We start from the raw sequence: 12,363 nt of genomic DNA, 5'->3' as shown, positions 1-12,363 counted from the left end.
GCCAAAATCCCCACCAAGAAGCTTCCCAGTGGAGCTGAAATCCCGGTCGTCGGATTGGGAGTGTACCAGTCGGAGCCTGGCCCCGAGACTTACAACGCTGTGCTTTCGGCGCTCAGGTTGGGCTACCGTCACATCGACACTGCCCAGTACTACGATAACGAGGCTGACGTAGGTCGTGCCATCAAGGACTCTGGCATTCCACGAGAGGAAATTTTCGTGACAAGCAAGCTTTCGATTTTCAACTGGGGGTACGAGAAGGCAATCGCGACGACGAAAGCTAGCAATGAGAAGCTCGGACTCGGATACATTGATCTATACCTGCTTCATGCTCCAGGTGACGCTGCTACACGCAATGAAAGTTGGCGTGCGCTTGAAGAACTGCATGAACAGGGGATTCTGAAGGATATCGGTGTGTCCAACTTTGGTGAAGCTCATCTCGAGAAGTTGTTGAACACTGTCAAGGTGAAACCCGCGGTGAACCAGGTGGAACTGCACCCGTGGCTTATGCGTCCGACGCTGGTGAGGTATTGCCAGGAGCACGACATTCTGCTTGAGGCGTACTCGCCGTTGGCAAGGGCTCAGAAAATGGAGAATCCCACACTTGTTGAGATCTCGAAGGAGGCGGGTGCTACTCCTGCTCAAGTCCTTGTCGCCTTCAGCTTGGCCAATGGGTTTATCACTCTGCCCAAATCCGTTCACGAGGAGCGTCAGAAATCCAACCTCGAAGCTGCTGCGATCAAGCTGACGGATGCTCAGTTTGCCAAGCTTGCGGCGTTGGATGAGTACCTAGTTACCTGCTGGGATCCGATCAAGGATCACGCCGTGTAAGCAGGTTATGCTGAAGTGGACATTTCGATGGCGTTTGCATGGTAATAACGCGGTTGGCATCGAATGCCCTGCTGAGCACAGAAACTATAGAAGATTTCTTCAACCTAAGAAATTGATAAAAAAAAAAGCATTCCAGTTTGCAGTTGTCTTCTCCATCACTGTGCCAAAGTGTTTGCTGTATCCAGACTTGCGAGTTTCTCCTTGGCTCGTGCTTGTTCGAGTTCGTCCATGCGATCTCTGGACCGCGCAGTGCCTAACATAATGGATTTTAATGCGGTAGCATTCGGCGCGATCCGCCGGGACGTTGATCTACGCGATTCTCGCTCTTCCTTATGGTGGACGCGCTGCAATAGCGCAAAAAGCGTCAGTACGAGGTTTTGACACTTGCATAACTTCCAAACCAGACTTACACGAGCAGCAAAGCGAGCGCCACGTTGGGCAGCTTCTAGACTATCTCTAGAGCGTGAGCGACGTCTGTAGCCATGGCAATCCTCGAATTTGCGAGGACTCCGACTACGGGGGCGACTTGTTCGGCAGCTAGAGCGCCGATATCGATGCGAAAAGCGGTCGGAGCTGTCAGAAGACGACGAGCTACTGCACGAGCTGCTTGAAGATCGACGTCGACGGCTCCTTCGCTCTCCTAGCGAGCAGCGTCGGCGGGTGTCACCAGCGTCCATCCTCAAGCCGTGCGTCATAAATCTGGCTGCCCTCGTTTTAATGTCAGCGGGTTTCAGTGAGATGCGCCTGCCCTGCAGAATCGCATACCGGCTGTAGGGACATTTGTTTTCTTTCCCTATTTCCGACAGCCTGTATAATCTAGTGCGGGTTGTGTGTAGGCTGTGGTACAGTGGGACACCCATCGTGCACGCATTCACGCGAGCTCGGAAAACTCGCAGCCGGAGCTTCACTTTCAGAATTCCCCGCTCGACGACAACGGTATGTTTATAGGCTTGACGATAACTTGCCACTTTGCCGCTAGTGCTACTTGCCATTTTGTCACGTTCCACTCACTGCATGTTGGTTTACCACAGAAACTTCGGTTTAAAAAAGCCCGATCGCTTGCGCTATTTCCAGGCAGCAAACGCCAATGGCCGACCTCGTTCCTTCGCCATCCCAGCTCAGTCCGTGCCACGAACCTGAGCCGTCAACTCCCTTAACGCCAGACAAAAAGCAGCGCCACCGCACGAGCGACGCGAGCTCTCCGACCTCAACGGTGGCGGCGTCGGAGGTCTCCACGTGCATGGCGTCGCCCTCCTTCATGTTTGAGGCAGATCCGGCGTCCAAACGAGACGGCCGCGCCAGCTCTGCCGGTTCCTCGGACTTTGACGAGTTGGGGGACGCTCAGGTGCAACAATTGCCAGCACGTCACAAGGAGATGCCGCATCTCGACCTGAACAAACCGGAAAATACGCCGTCACTATCGTATCAAGGTGTTCTGAGTCCTCGTCAACAAAGTGGCAAACGGTATCACGGCGGGTATCTACAGCACCGTGTTACCAAGGCCGCAGGACTACTTAAGAGCTGGAAACGGAAATATTTCCGTCTTCGAGAGCATGGACTCGTGTGTTACAAGACGAAAGACGCAGCGACGCCGCTGTTTGAAGTAATTTTTACTAGCAACTCGATGCTGGAACAGGATAAAAATCATGGAGATCACGCACCAGATACGCCAAAACGCCACAGTATGACAGATGAGCTGTCGGAAAAGCGCCGACGAACGTGGACGTCCAGTTCAGGATCCCTGACGCTTATTCTGAAGCATGTCGAGATCACGGGACACAAAACACCGGCCAAAGCTGTGGAAGTACCAGTAATTCTTAAAGCAGACGACGAAGATGACCACGCGGCGTGGACAGAATGCATACGCTTCATGATAGAAGCTCGAAAACGCGCGCTGCTTCAAGTCACACAAGACACAGACGAGATGCCCTTACCATCTGAGTCTCCTAGTGATCGTAGCGTGTCTACGGATTCCACAAGTATGGTGAAAAGTGTGGAAGAAGTGGGAACATTCGACGCTTTTTCTGCCAAGTATATGCTGATGAAGGAGATCGGCGAAGGCTCCTTCTCGATCGTTCACCGGGCGGTGAATCGCATGACTGGCCAAGTGTGTGCGGTAAAGTGCTGCAAGATCTCCCAGGCGTTGGAAGAAGAGGAACGTCTGCTCCGCACTCTGTCGCATCCTAATGTGGTCGGTCTTGAAGGTGTTTACGCACGTGACGCGAATCTCCACTACGTGGTCATGGACTATTTGAAAGACGGCGATTTGTGCGACCAGCTCATTGAACGCCAGCGTCTTCCGGAACCTGAGGCTCGACGCATCATTCGTCAGGTAGTCGAAGGACTCGCCTATTTGCATCGCCGCTGTGTACTTCACCGCGATATTAAGCCGGAGAATATTCTGATCCACGGAAATATGGTGAAGATCGCAGATTTCGGGCTGGCCAAGCAACTCGAACACTCTACAAGCATGCTTAGACACAGTTGTGGCACGCTGGAATATGCTGCGCCGGAATTGCTTTGCGGGCGACCGTATGGCTTGAAATCCGACGTCTTTAGTCTTGGCATTGTGCTGTATGTGCTGCTCTTCGGCGCATTCCCGTTCAGTGTGGAGTCTGCGGCAGCTTTGCAGTGTATGGATCACTTTCCGACTGGTGTTGACGTGCGCGATATGAGCTGCTTGAGTCTCTCGAATGCGCAGTGGCGTACCGTGAGTCCCTTGGCACAAGACGCGCTGCTGAAGATGCTGAAGACTAACGACACTGAGCGTATCTCTGCTGAAGACTTGCTGAGTCATCCTTGGATTAATGACGTCGATGTTGGTGCCAGCATTGCACGAGAGTTGGAACGCACTCGTATTGAGGACTGCGAAGCTCTGGGATTCGCTGAGTTGCTGTCTCGTGGCTTCCAGGTTGTCAAATACGGCTACAAAAATTCAACAACGCCGCACTCCACTGCTTTGACCTTCAACTTCATGGAAGAAAGTATCACCTGGACCGCCCGAAAGAACGCAATGCCGCGAGGTGCAAACAGGAATGAAACCGGAACATCTGGAAGCAGTAAACGAGGACGTACCATCCCGCTTCGAGAGATCACGGAGATCAAGGTGGGTCATGCAACGGAGGCTTTCCTATCGCTCAAGGACTCGCAGACTGTGCCGTCACCTGAACTCTGTCTCTCCATCATTTGTCCATGGCGAACACTCGACTTGGTGGTGGAAATCCCCAGCCAGCGCGAGTTCATGGTGCGTGGACTCCGTCGACTGCTTCCCAACCACTCACCGTAGTGTATCTCTTCACAGAAAACTGAAATTAGTTCGATAGCATTGGTGCATATTGACAGGGTGTTGTTAATATTTATGAAACATCCGTCATGAGCATATCGGTTGATCCTCTAGTCGATCGTGAACATCTCGAGTTCCTCGTCCTTGACTTTTTCCTCCGGAATCCCGTGCTTTTCTAGAAATTGCAGACTGAATAGCAGTTGCTGCAGATATTCACGAAATTCCAGCACATGCTCGTCCCGAAACATGGTTGGTGTTAGTGACGACGTCAAATTGTTTTCCAAGTCCTCACGCGTTACACCGGCAGGAAAGCAGTGTACGATCGATGCAGCGTACATGAGCAGGAATACTCCGCAGTCTGAACTGTTGCTCTGCAAAGGGATCTGCGTACATTACAGCAGCCATCAACTTAGTATACACCATGCCATTGCAGGGACTGAAATGCAATGGGTGACTTACATTAGGCTCGAGGAGACCGATGCTTTCCGAGTCAAACATTGTCACAATCGACTCTTCCTCATCCACACCATCTTCTGTTTTTGAAACATTAGCAGCAGCACTGGAAGCGTAACGTGCTTTCCACTCGCATTCCAAATAGTCGCGCAGCATTTTCGTAAACTTCTTCTTTCGATGACAGCGAAGAGAATCCAGAAATAAGAGGCAAGGAGGGTAGGCGAGTCGATCTTCTTGACACGACAGCACTTCCTCTTCTTCGATTTCTTCTTCCACACTGTCACCATCGTTACTCGCTGCTTCTAAAGGTCGTTCATGTTGATCACCACCGTCCACCAAATCCACCACCTCTCTCGTGTCCGAGCTACGTGCGGTGATCATTCGGCGACGACGCCTAACTTTTCGGTGCTTTTTGATAATAGCCGAGCCTGGATTGCAAAACACAGCAACACTCCAGTGGAAGCTATGCAGACATACCATAAGAAAAAAAAAGCTGTCAGATATACGAAGACTGAGCCATTCAGAACCTGCCAGACGGACAGTACCTGTCGTTTATAGGAATAAATAAGAATCGGTTGTCAAACAGGTTGGTCTCCTTCTGCGTCCAGCGAGTAACTCGCGCGAATCGTTCGTCTGGATCCGCCGTTGTTAGTTCGTGAGCTCCGTTCGTGCCGTTCAGCTGTGTGAAAAAATGTGAGGTGAAGAAGTATGTCTGCTGCTGTTGCCACGAAGGCAAATGTCGCCAAAGGAACCTACATACAACAAGGCGATTCAAACGTCAGTACCGTGTAGACATTCTCGTCTACCAGCCTTCGTCTACGAACCGTAGATAGAAGTCGATGATATTGTCGTTCAGGAACTCCCCTGGAACGAGGCGATCCACGTCGCCGAGTGTCACTGAAATCCGTCCCGACGTGTCTGAACCATCGTACGGATACGTGAGCAGCACTTCATTGCGACGACTCTCGATTCTCCTCCGTTTCAGCTTCTCATCCTCACGTCGACTTGATGCTGCTCGCTTCCTGCTCTCCACCTTTTCGCTCGCTTTTTCCTCCTGCGATGGAGAAGACGCTGCAGAGTTGTCTCTTTTCTCAGCTTCATCTTGCTGGGTGTTTTGAATTATAACCACACAGTCGGCACCGCTGTCTGCAAGTGAACTTCGATACTTTTTCTTGTCAATACCTGCATCATCAACAGAGATCGGCGCTTTTTCCTCGTCCAAGTCAGGCGGTATGGGGTCACTACCACGTGACAAATTGAGCATTCGACCCTGGGGGGTTGAACTGCCACGATCTCGCACAACTGAGGGGTTTTCGTCCTCTTCTAAGACAGAAGGTCGTGGTGCCGGGCGAAAGAAGGACGTCACACTGCCGAAAGCTTGCCTAGCTCCGCTCCCCACCCTTGACACCAAGCTACGACTCGCGCCTGAGGACGAGCTGTTCTTCACCTCGATACGACGCGGCCTACTCGGCACGTCCAGTCTCACGAATTGCCGCACTTCACTCTCTCTGCATGTATTTCAATCAAACAACGAACAAGCAACAATTGCTGGTTAGAAACAGATCTCGTACTCAAGAAACAAACTTACTTACGATAATTTCTCTTTGAAAAGATGCGCCAATGTCGGGTTGTTGTCGCCCATACTCCGACAGCGCATATAGTTCATTTCTTCATCGAAATAAAACACGATGCCATACACCTCTGCAGCACAAAACAACGTTTAGCACAATACGAAACTTGACAACTACAACAGAAACATACTTGGCATTGTTTGATCCTTTGCCACGTTTTCTTCGCATACTCTTGCGAAAATGGGGTCGTAAAAGGTTGCAAAGTCCGACCTGCCTCTTGAGTTCTCCAGCTGCATCAAGAGGATATATGGAGGATGATCAACTCGCGAGAAGCTGACCAACAGTACACAGCAATAAACAATAATCAATTTGTAATTGTTCATAATAGCCCCAAGCATGTTCACCACGTACCAGAAGCGTGCCATGTGCGCGTACTTGACTTTTCCTTGCCATCGTGCCTTGTTGTCCTTCCAGATTGTTAATCTCACTCGATCTTCTCCGAACTCGAGCTCACAGCGATCAAACATTTGACCGCAGATGTTGGTGCGTGCAGCCGATATGATCTCGTGGAGCTCGTCCGGGACTGGAGAGCTGTGTGCGCTGATGTGACCGGAGCTGAAATAGTCTCTGCGCGGCTTCTTGGGTGTGGATCGGTCAATATTGAAGAAGAAGTTGAGCGCCGGCTTCTTGGTCTCTTCGTGTCTGTTAGGTGAGAGGCGGACACTGCTACTGTGCGACTCTGTGTCGTCCTTGTGCTCGCTCTGCTTCGTTTCGCTGTCGTCAGAGTGGATTTCCAGCGCTCTCGCTTGGCGGCGAGTAGTACCATTATTGTAGGCGGTATCGCTGGAGAGATCTAGGAGTGATGGTAGGGTGTTGGGAGACGAGAGTGCGGACAAATCGTGATGGCGAGACGCCGGAGACTTCGCGTCGTCTGTGGAGTCGCCATCCACATCAATGGGGCAGAAGGCGGACGAGCGATGTGCCACTGCAGGTGGAAGGTGCCTGTCGGACGCCTGCGGAGCCGACGGAGACGCCAGGCCGAGCCGCATGGCTGCTCTTCCGTTGAATGCAGAAGGGTGTTGTCAAATGCGTCATTGAAGTGGATAGTGACACAGAGTGATGGTCATGCTGGATGGCAGGGTGGTGTATGGTGTATCATGGGATAGCTAAAGTCAAAAGTCGTCGCCGGATAGGGTCATAACGCAAGAGACCAAACTCGACGTGTGTGTATTTGCGTGGATGCTTTTCCAGGACAGGCAATGCAGATGGGAAAGGACCCGGGCCCGGACGGAAATCGTCGCAGTAATGGAGAATATCAACTGCAAAGCGAAGGGGACGGTTGCGACTGATCGTCGGTGTGAACACAGCAGCCGCGTCGTCGTCCTCTTCGCGGGCATAGTTTGCTGTTGTTCGGCCCGTAACGCAATAAAGGCAGAAAAGGGAGCCTATTCCCCAGATGGGTGTGCTGCCAGAAACCAGTATTATGTAAGACAGTGCAATAGTGCACAACAAGAACCGCGGCTGCCGGCTTCGGCGATCGCGGCCATCTGCTGCTGTATGAAACGATGGGAAGCATGCCGTCGGCACCGAGAGATCTTGCTGGCAACGGCCCCATATCGTTTTTGCCGACTGTCTCCAAACAAAGCGTTGCCGTCGAAGGTCGAGTGCCTAAATAAATCGAACGCCTGGTCGACCCAAGGGTTGTGTCTTGACCCTTTTTCCGGACGGTATACAGCGTATACATGATGTTTTCTTGAATCCGGACTCGCCGATGGGCATTTTTTCGGATGGCGTGTCCCGATTGGCCATAATCCGGCGGAAGTTACACAGATGCTGGCTTCCTCCAGTTTTTTTTCCCCAGTTCGCTCTCCACACACTGTTTTTGTATGCCTCCTGCCGCCCCTGTCCCAGAAGCGAGCGAGCCTCTGTGCTGCGGTTTTTTCTTCCCCCCCTCCCTCCATCGCAGGCCTAATTCGCACCTCATTTCCGCTTTCGCTCGGTGGCGCACAGCTCGTCTCCGGTCTTTTACGACGCCCCTCTCGCCGTTCCGCCGCTGAATATGGTGACCAAGACTTCGACGTCGTCCAGCGCCCCCTCCGCAGACGCTCCCGCTAGCGTGTCGTCCGCCAGCGCTACCTCCACAGCCACAGCTTCCTCCTCGGTCGTTGCTACCACCCCGGCGCCGACGTCTAGCGACTGCTTGAAGTCTCCTCCCTCTGGTGCGGCATCTCCGTCCAGCGTGGATGCATCTCCGGACGCCTCGGCGTCTGCCTCGCGCTATTCGTGTGTGCCGCCTGCCGTACTACAGAGCGTGAAGGCTTCTCTGACCTACCGGAAGAGCTGTCTGAAGCGCTCAAAGTCGTCGGTGCTGCCGCCCTCGCCTCTCTGCGCGGACGAGAAGCCTGTTGTCAAAGTCGTGGAGGATAAACCAGAAAAGAAGGAAGACACAAAGCCCGTACAGAAGAACCGCCGGCGCTGCTGGGAGTGTAAGGTGAAGGTGGGCTTGACTGCAGTCAAGTGCCGCTGCGACTACACGTTCTGTGGCAAGCACCGGTACGCTGAGGAACACAACTGCGCCTTTAACTTCAAGACGGCGGGCAAGCGCAAGCTTGAAGAGGAGAACCCTGTTGTGGTGCCTGCCAAGGTCGCTCGGATCAACTAAGCGACTGGTAGAGCCAAGGTTTTCCACCTTCATCTGAATCGGCCGCCCAGGACATTTTGAGTTTGTGGGTCTTCGGCGCCGATGCTGATTCAGCGTTTGACTTTCCCCGACATCTTCCCAACCGATAGAACAAAGTTAAGGGTCGCGCCGCCTTTCCGCGCTTCAAGGACCGTTGAGTTGACCTGACGGCGTGGTTTAGAGAGCTGCGAAAGGCGAATGGATCCCCAGTAGTCTAATAGTAGGCAGACCTGGCTGCCGCGCTCCATCCTTGTGTCCCGCCGCGTTCTCAGCGTAGTGCACGCTCCAGTTCAGCGCGGACCGAGCTTAATAACGGAGTTTAAGTATAGTAGTATTTCTGCAACCATCTGTCCTCTGTGGAAGGTCTTATTTTTTTTCAGGGCGTCTTATCGAGAACAACTTGTCGGCGTGCGACGTGAGAAAGCGAGAGGGGCTGTAACGAGCGAGAGAAATCTGTGCCGAGGGTGCTAAAACAGGCGACGTCGAAGGTATGTTCGAGAAGGTGGCAAGTGCGCATCCTCGCGATGATGCGAGGATTCAGGTTAACGAAACTTGTTTCTTCTTTTTCTCTACAAAACTCTTGCTTTGTATACCGGTATCCGGATTGGTAGTGTGAATCACATCGGCAAGTTCCAGGAGGATGTTGCACGTGCCAGCAATTTCTTGAACAGATTGCTGTCACCCGAGGCCAGTGCCACGGCGGATGGCATGGCCGTCTCGCCCTGGCGCCGCTCCGCCTCTGCGGGAGCTTCCAACATGATGCGCTGCGAGGAGTCCCATTCCAGCAACCGCACGACCACATCGGGCATGTCCTTAGGCAGGCCACGCAACTCGTCGACGTCGCCACGGAAAACCTCGGCGTACAACTTGGCTGCGGAAATATTTTCCTCGTCCTGCCTGCAACTGGCGCGGCATAGCCCCTCGGCGTACAATTTACCGGTCGTAGGGCATTGAAACTTGTGCAAAAAATACATCCACTCCGCGTCGGCGAATACGAGTTGCGACCGAATCTCGTACGGGCGGAATGGTGGAATTGGGTGGCGGAACCGAACGGCCTGCGAGGCTACCAGTAACGCTCTGCGTTGGCGAGCTATGTTGCCTAAAATACCCGTCACCCTGCCAAAAACCAGAAACATGGAAATAAGAAAATGAATCATAGTTTGGCGTTGAAAAACAATAACAATGAAAATAGCCATGAATTTAGATCAACGCACGCGCAAAAGTGCCATCGCGCCAACTCCATGTTGGAGAGGTAGGACGCATTGTTCAAATGCAGGTTAATGTCGCAGTCCAGGAAACCAGGCCGCGCACGCCAAACGGAAGGGTAGGTGATGCCCATGCCTGGGCGGATATGAGCCTTGTTTAGCGCACGATGCACCAGACCAGCACCCACATTCCACAAAATTCGCCCCACCATTGTCAACACACACAAGGCCAAACACAAGTGATGCTGCCAACCAGACGACATGTTGCCTGTAGAGTGACGTGAAGATTCCGACGTGAAAAAAATGACGGATACCGTATATTTCGACCATCATACACCTTACGGCAAGTTCATGGACCTCTTCATTTCCTGCGTGATACGAGCGCTCAGCTTCTCAGGCGTGGGCGAAGGCGGCCTCGCCTCTAGTTCCAACTCGGCCTTCTGGCCAGCCTCGCGCATGCTGGCATTGCACGCGTCATCCCACTCCAAAAAGCTTTTCACCACATCCGGCATCTTCGGCGCTTCTATCATCTCGCCGTCACTCACTTCGGCGAAAATCTTGTTTGCAGACACTCGACGACGGCCTTTCATTATGACGCCACGTACGAGCCCTTCCGCGAACTGTTTGCCAGTCGTAGGGTCCTCGAATCGGTGCAACAAGTAGATCCAATCGTCGTCCCAATATATCACCTGCGTCTTGATCTCATACGCGTGGAAAGGAGGGATCGCGTGGCGATAGCGAACAGCCTGCGAGCCCACGAGGACCATGCGGCGGTTCTTGATTGCCTGCCACAATATGCCATTGGCACTGGTTGAAACGAGTAAAGGTTAGCATCATGTAGTGACTAGAAGTCGAGTTAAAAGGTGCCGTACGCGGTGAAGTGCCAGCGCGCGAGCTCCATGCTGTAGAGATAGGACGCATTGTTGAGATGCAGGTTCACGTCACAGTCAAGCAGCCCCGTTCTCCCTTTCCACACGGACGGGTAGCTCACGCCCATGACTCCTTTGCCCATCGACCGCTTGTTCACCAGCCGATACACCAGCCCAGCACCGATATTCCAGAACGTGCGCAGCACCATGACGTTCGGGACTCAATGCACCTTGTCAACCGATTCCTACAATAAAGGGCAAATCCAGCCGCATGTTTTCTCGCGTGGTGATTGGCTAACCCGCTTCAACCAAATGTAGCGATGTTTCTCTAGCAGCTCTTAATATAATACTTGGAATATTTTCTGTTAGTTTTACTGAACACTTTTCTTAAAAAAAATATACGCGTGCTTAGAAGCCAGTTGGAATTCTTCGACGCGTCGGCGCAAATGCTGCGATCGCCCTCTAGAGCCGACCAGCTCGGTCCAATCCTTCTTGGCCTGGCGGGGGCTACTGCAGTCGTCACGCTCTTCTCGATCTACAAGAAGAGCTCCCCGCCCGATGGTATCACTCCCGTACCGTTTCTCGCAGGAATTCCATTGCTAGGCAATACACTCGATATGGTCGCCAACATTCCACGCATCCAGGACTGGATCTCGGATCACTTCCAAGAACGGAGCGGAAAACCATTCGGCGTTCGATTAGTCGGGAAGAACAAGGTCATCTACTTGGCCAAACCAGAACATTTCGAACAGGTGTTAACAAAACAAGCCAGCAATTTCAACAAAGGAATCGACGTGCACGTGGTCTTCTCAGACTTTATGGGGAACGGCATCTTGCTCGTTAATGGAGACCGCTGGAAATACCACAGAAAAGTTCTTGTGAATCTCTTCAGTGCTCGAGCATTGCGCGACTTCATGACGCCTGTGGTTCAGAAAAATGTGCAAGCTTTAATGCAAATACTGTCACAGGCTAGTGCAAGCGGAGACGAACTTGACATTTACAAACTGATGAACAAGTTCACGTTCGAGACTTTCACTGAAATCGGCTTTGGACGGAAACTTGGTAACTTGAAATCCCTCGATGATCATCCGTTTGAAGTCGCATTCGACCAAGCGCACCAAATCTGTTCAGAGAGATTTTCATATCCAGTGTGGCTATGGAAGCTCAAACGCTGGTTAAATGTGGGAAGCGAACGTCTACTTCGGGATTACATGGTGGTAATCAATCAGTATCTGATGGAAACGATATCGAGTGCGATGAACCGACGTAGTACTCACGAAGGCGACAACCAACCGGTGAATAAAGACATCGTGTCGATAATACTCGACTCCATGGAGAAGAGTGGACAGACAATCACTCCTTCTGACATTCGTGACATTGCCTTCGCTGGAATGATTGCCGGTCGGGACACTACTGCAGATGCTCTAAGCTGGTTGATGCACGAGCTTCATCACCATCCACGTGTACTAGAAAA

The 12,363-nt window shown here is 52.3% G+C and overlaps 8 protein-coding genes across 13 annotated transcripts in view; 4 read left to right on the top strand and 4 right to left on the bottom strand.

Annotated features, from left to right (window-relative positions):
- Nucleotides 1–983, top strand: part of PPTG_21793 (hypothetical protein) — a gene marked incomplete at its 5' end in the record, with an annotated part of 3,448 nt that extends 2,465 nt beyond the window's left edge. The window contains one exon of the mRNA XM_008899978.1: nucleotides 19–983. Within this exon, the coding sequence (XP_008898226.1) occupies nucleotides 19–828 (810 nt within the window). The 3' untranslated portion in view covers nucleotides 829–983. The remainder of the gene's footprint in view (nucleotides 1–18) is intronic.
- On the bottom strand, nucleotides 436–1,719 carry PPTG_05951 (hypothetical protein). The gene is made up of 2 exons (XM_008899707.1): nucleotides 1,239–1,719; nucleotides 436–1,172 (listed from the first exon to the last, which is right to left on the bottom strand). The coding sequence occupies exons 1-2, from the start codon at nucleotides 1,686–1,688 to the stop codon at nucleotides 984–986; spliced, it is 639 nt and encodes a 212-aa protein (XP_008897955.1). The 5' UTR covers nucleotides 1,689–1,719; the 3' UTR covers nucleotides 436–983.
- Nucleotides 1,651–7,221, bottom strand: PPTG_05949 (hypothetical protein). Of its 6 annotated transcripts, XM_008899703.1 has the most exons (8): nucleotides 6,547–7,189; nucleotides 6,326–6,468; nucleotides 6,157–6,265; nucleotides 5,389–6,072; nucleotides 5,110–5,316; nucleotides 4,571–5,027; nucleotides 3,904–4,494; nucleotides 3,512–3,819 (listed from the first exon to the last, which is right to left on the bottom strand). In XM_008899703.1, exons 1-7 carry the CDS (start codon nucleotides 7,182–7,184, stop codon nucleotides 4,222–4,224), a joined length of 2,511 nt encoding a protein of 836 aa, XP_008897951.1. In that variant the 5' UTR covers nucleotides 7,185–7,189; the 3' UTR covers nucleotides 3,512–3,819; nucleotides 3,904–4,221. The 6 variants fall into 6 exon arrangements, with proteins under 6 accessions (XP_008897950.1, XP_008897948.1, XP_008897953.1 ...); XM_008899702.1 differs by having other exon boundaries at nucleotides 1,651–4,494; nucleotides 6,547–7,221; XM_008899701.1 differs by having other exon boundaries at nucleotides 2,162–4,494; nucleotides 4,571–5,057.
- Nucleotides 1,711–4,299, top strand: PPTG_05950 (CAMK/CAMK2 protein kinase). The gene is made up of 2 exons (XM_008899706.1): nucleotides 1,711–1,764; nucleotides 1,860–4,299. The coding sequence occupies exon 2, from the start codon at nucleotides 1,916–1,918 to the stop codon at nucleotides 4,112–4,114; it is 2,199 nt and encodes a 732-aa protein (XP_008897954.1). The 5' UTR covers nucleotides 1,711–1,764; nucleotides 1,860–1,915; the 3' UTR covers nucleotides 4,115–4,299.
- Nucleotides 7,222–8,105: 884 nt separating the features above from the next.
- Nucleotides 8,106–10,126, top strand: PPTG_05948 (hypothetical protein). Its single transcript, XM_008899699.1, has one exon. The coding sequence runs from the start codon at nucleotides 8,195–8,197 to the stop codon at nucleotides 8,795–8,797; it is 603 nt and encodes a 200-aa protein (XP_008897947.1). The 5' UTR covers nucleotides 8,106–8,194; the 3' UTR covers nucleotides 8,798–10,126.
- On the bottom strand, nucleotides 9,433–10,283 carry PPTG_05947 (hypothetical protein; the record flags this gene model as incomplete). The annotated part of the gene is made up of 2 exons (XM_008899698.1): nucleotides 9,433–9,931; nucleotides 10,030–10,283. The coding sequence occupies 2 exons, from the start codon at nucleotides 10,281–10,283 to the stop codon at nucleotides 9,433–9,435; spliced, it is 753 nt and encodes a 250-aa protein (XP_008897946.1).
- A 75-nt stretch (nucleotides 10,284–10,358) lies between these two features.
- On the bottom strand, nucleotides 10,359–11,098 carry PPTG_05946 (hypothetical protein; the record flags this gene model as incomplete). Its single annotated transcript, XM_008899697.1, has 2 exons — nucleotides 10,359–10,827; nucleotides 10,893–11,098. The coding sequence occupies 2 exons, from the start codon at nucleotides 11,096–11,098 to the stop codon at nucleotides 10,359–10,361; spliced, it is 675 nt and encodes a 224-aa protein (XP_008897945.1).
- A 237-nt stretch (nucleotides 11,099–11,335) lies between these two features.
- The window catches only part of PPTG_05945 (hypothetical protein), a gene marked incomplete at both ends in the record, with an annotated part of 2,952 nt that continues 1,924 nt past the window's right edge, over nucleotides 11,336–12,363 (top strand). Inside the window, one exon of the mRNA XM_008899696.1 lies at nucleotides 11,336–12,290. Coding sequence (XP_008897944.1) covers nucleotides 11,336–12,290 — 955 coding nt within the window. The remainder of the gene's footprint in view (nucleotides 12,291–12,363) is intronic.

Source organism: Phytophthora parasitica (genome assembly GCF_000247585.1).
Source record: "Phytophthora parasitica INRA-310 unplaced genomic scaffold supercont2.8, whole genome shotgun sequence".
NCBI lineage: Eukaryota > Oomycota > Peronosporomycetes > Peronosporales > Peronosporaceae > Phytophthora > Phytophthora nicotianae.
The sequence above is the reverse complement of the archived record's forward strand: the minus strand, read 5'-3'. Positions and strand labels throughout refer to the sequence as shown.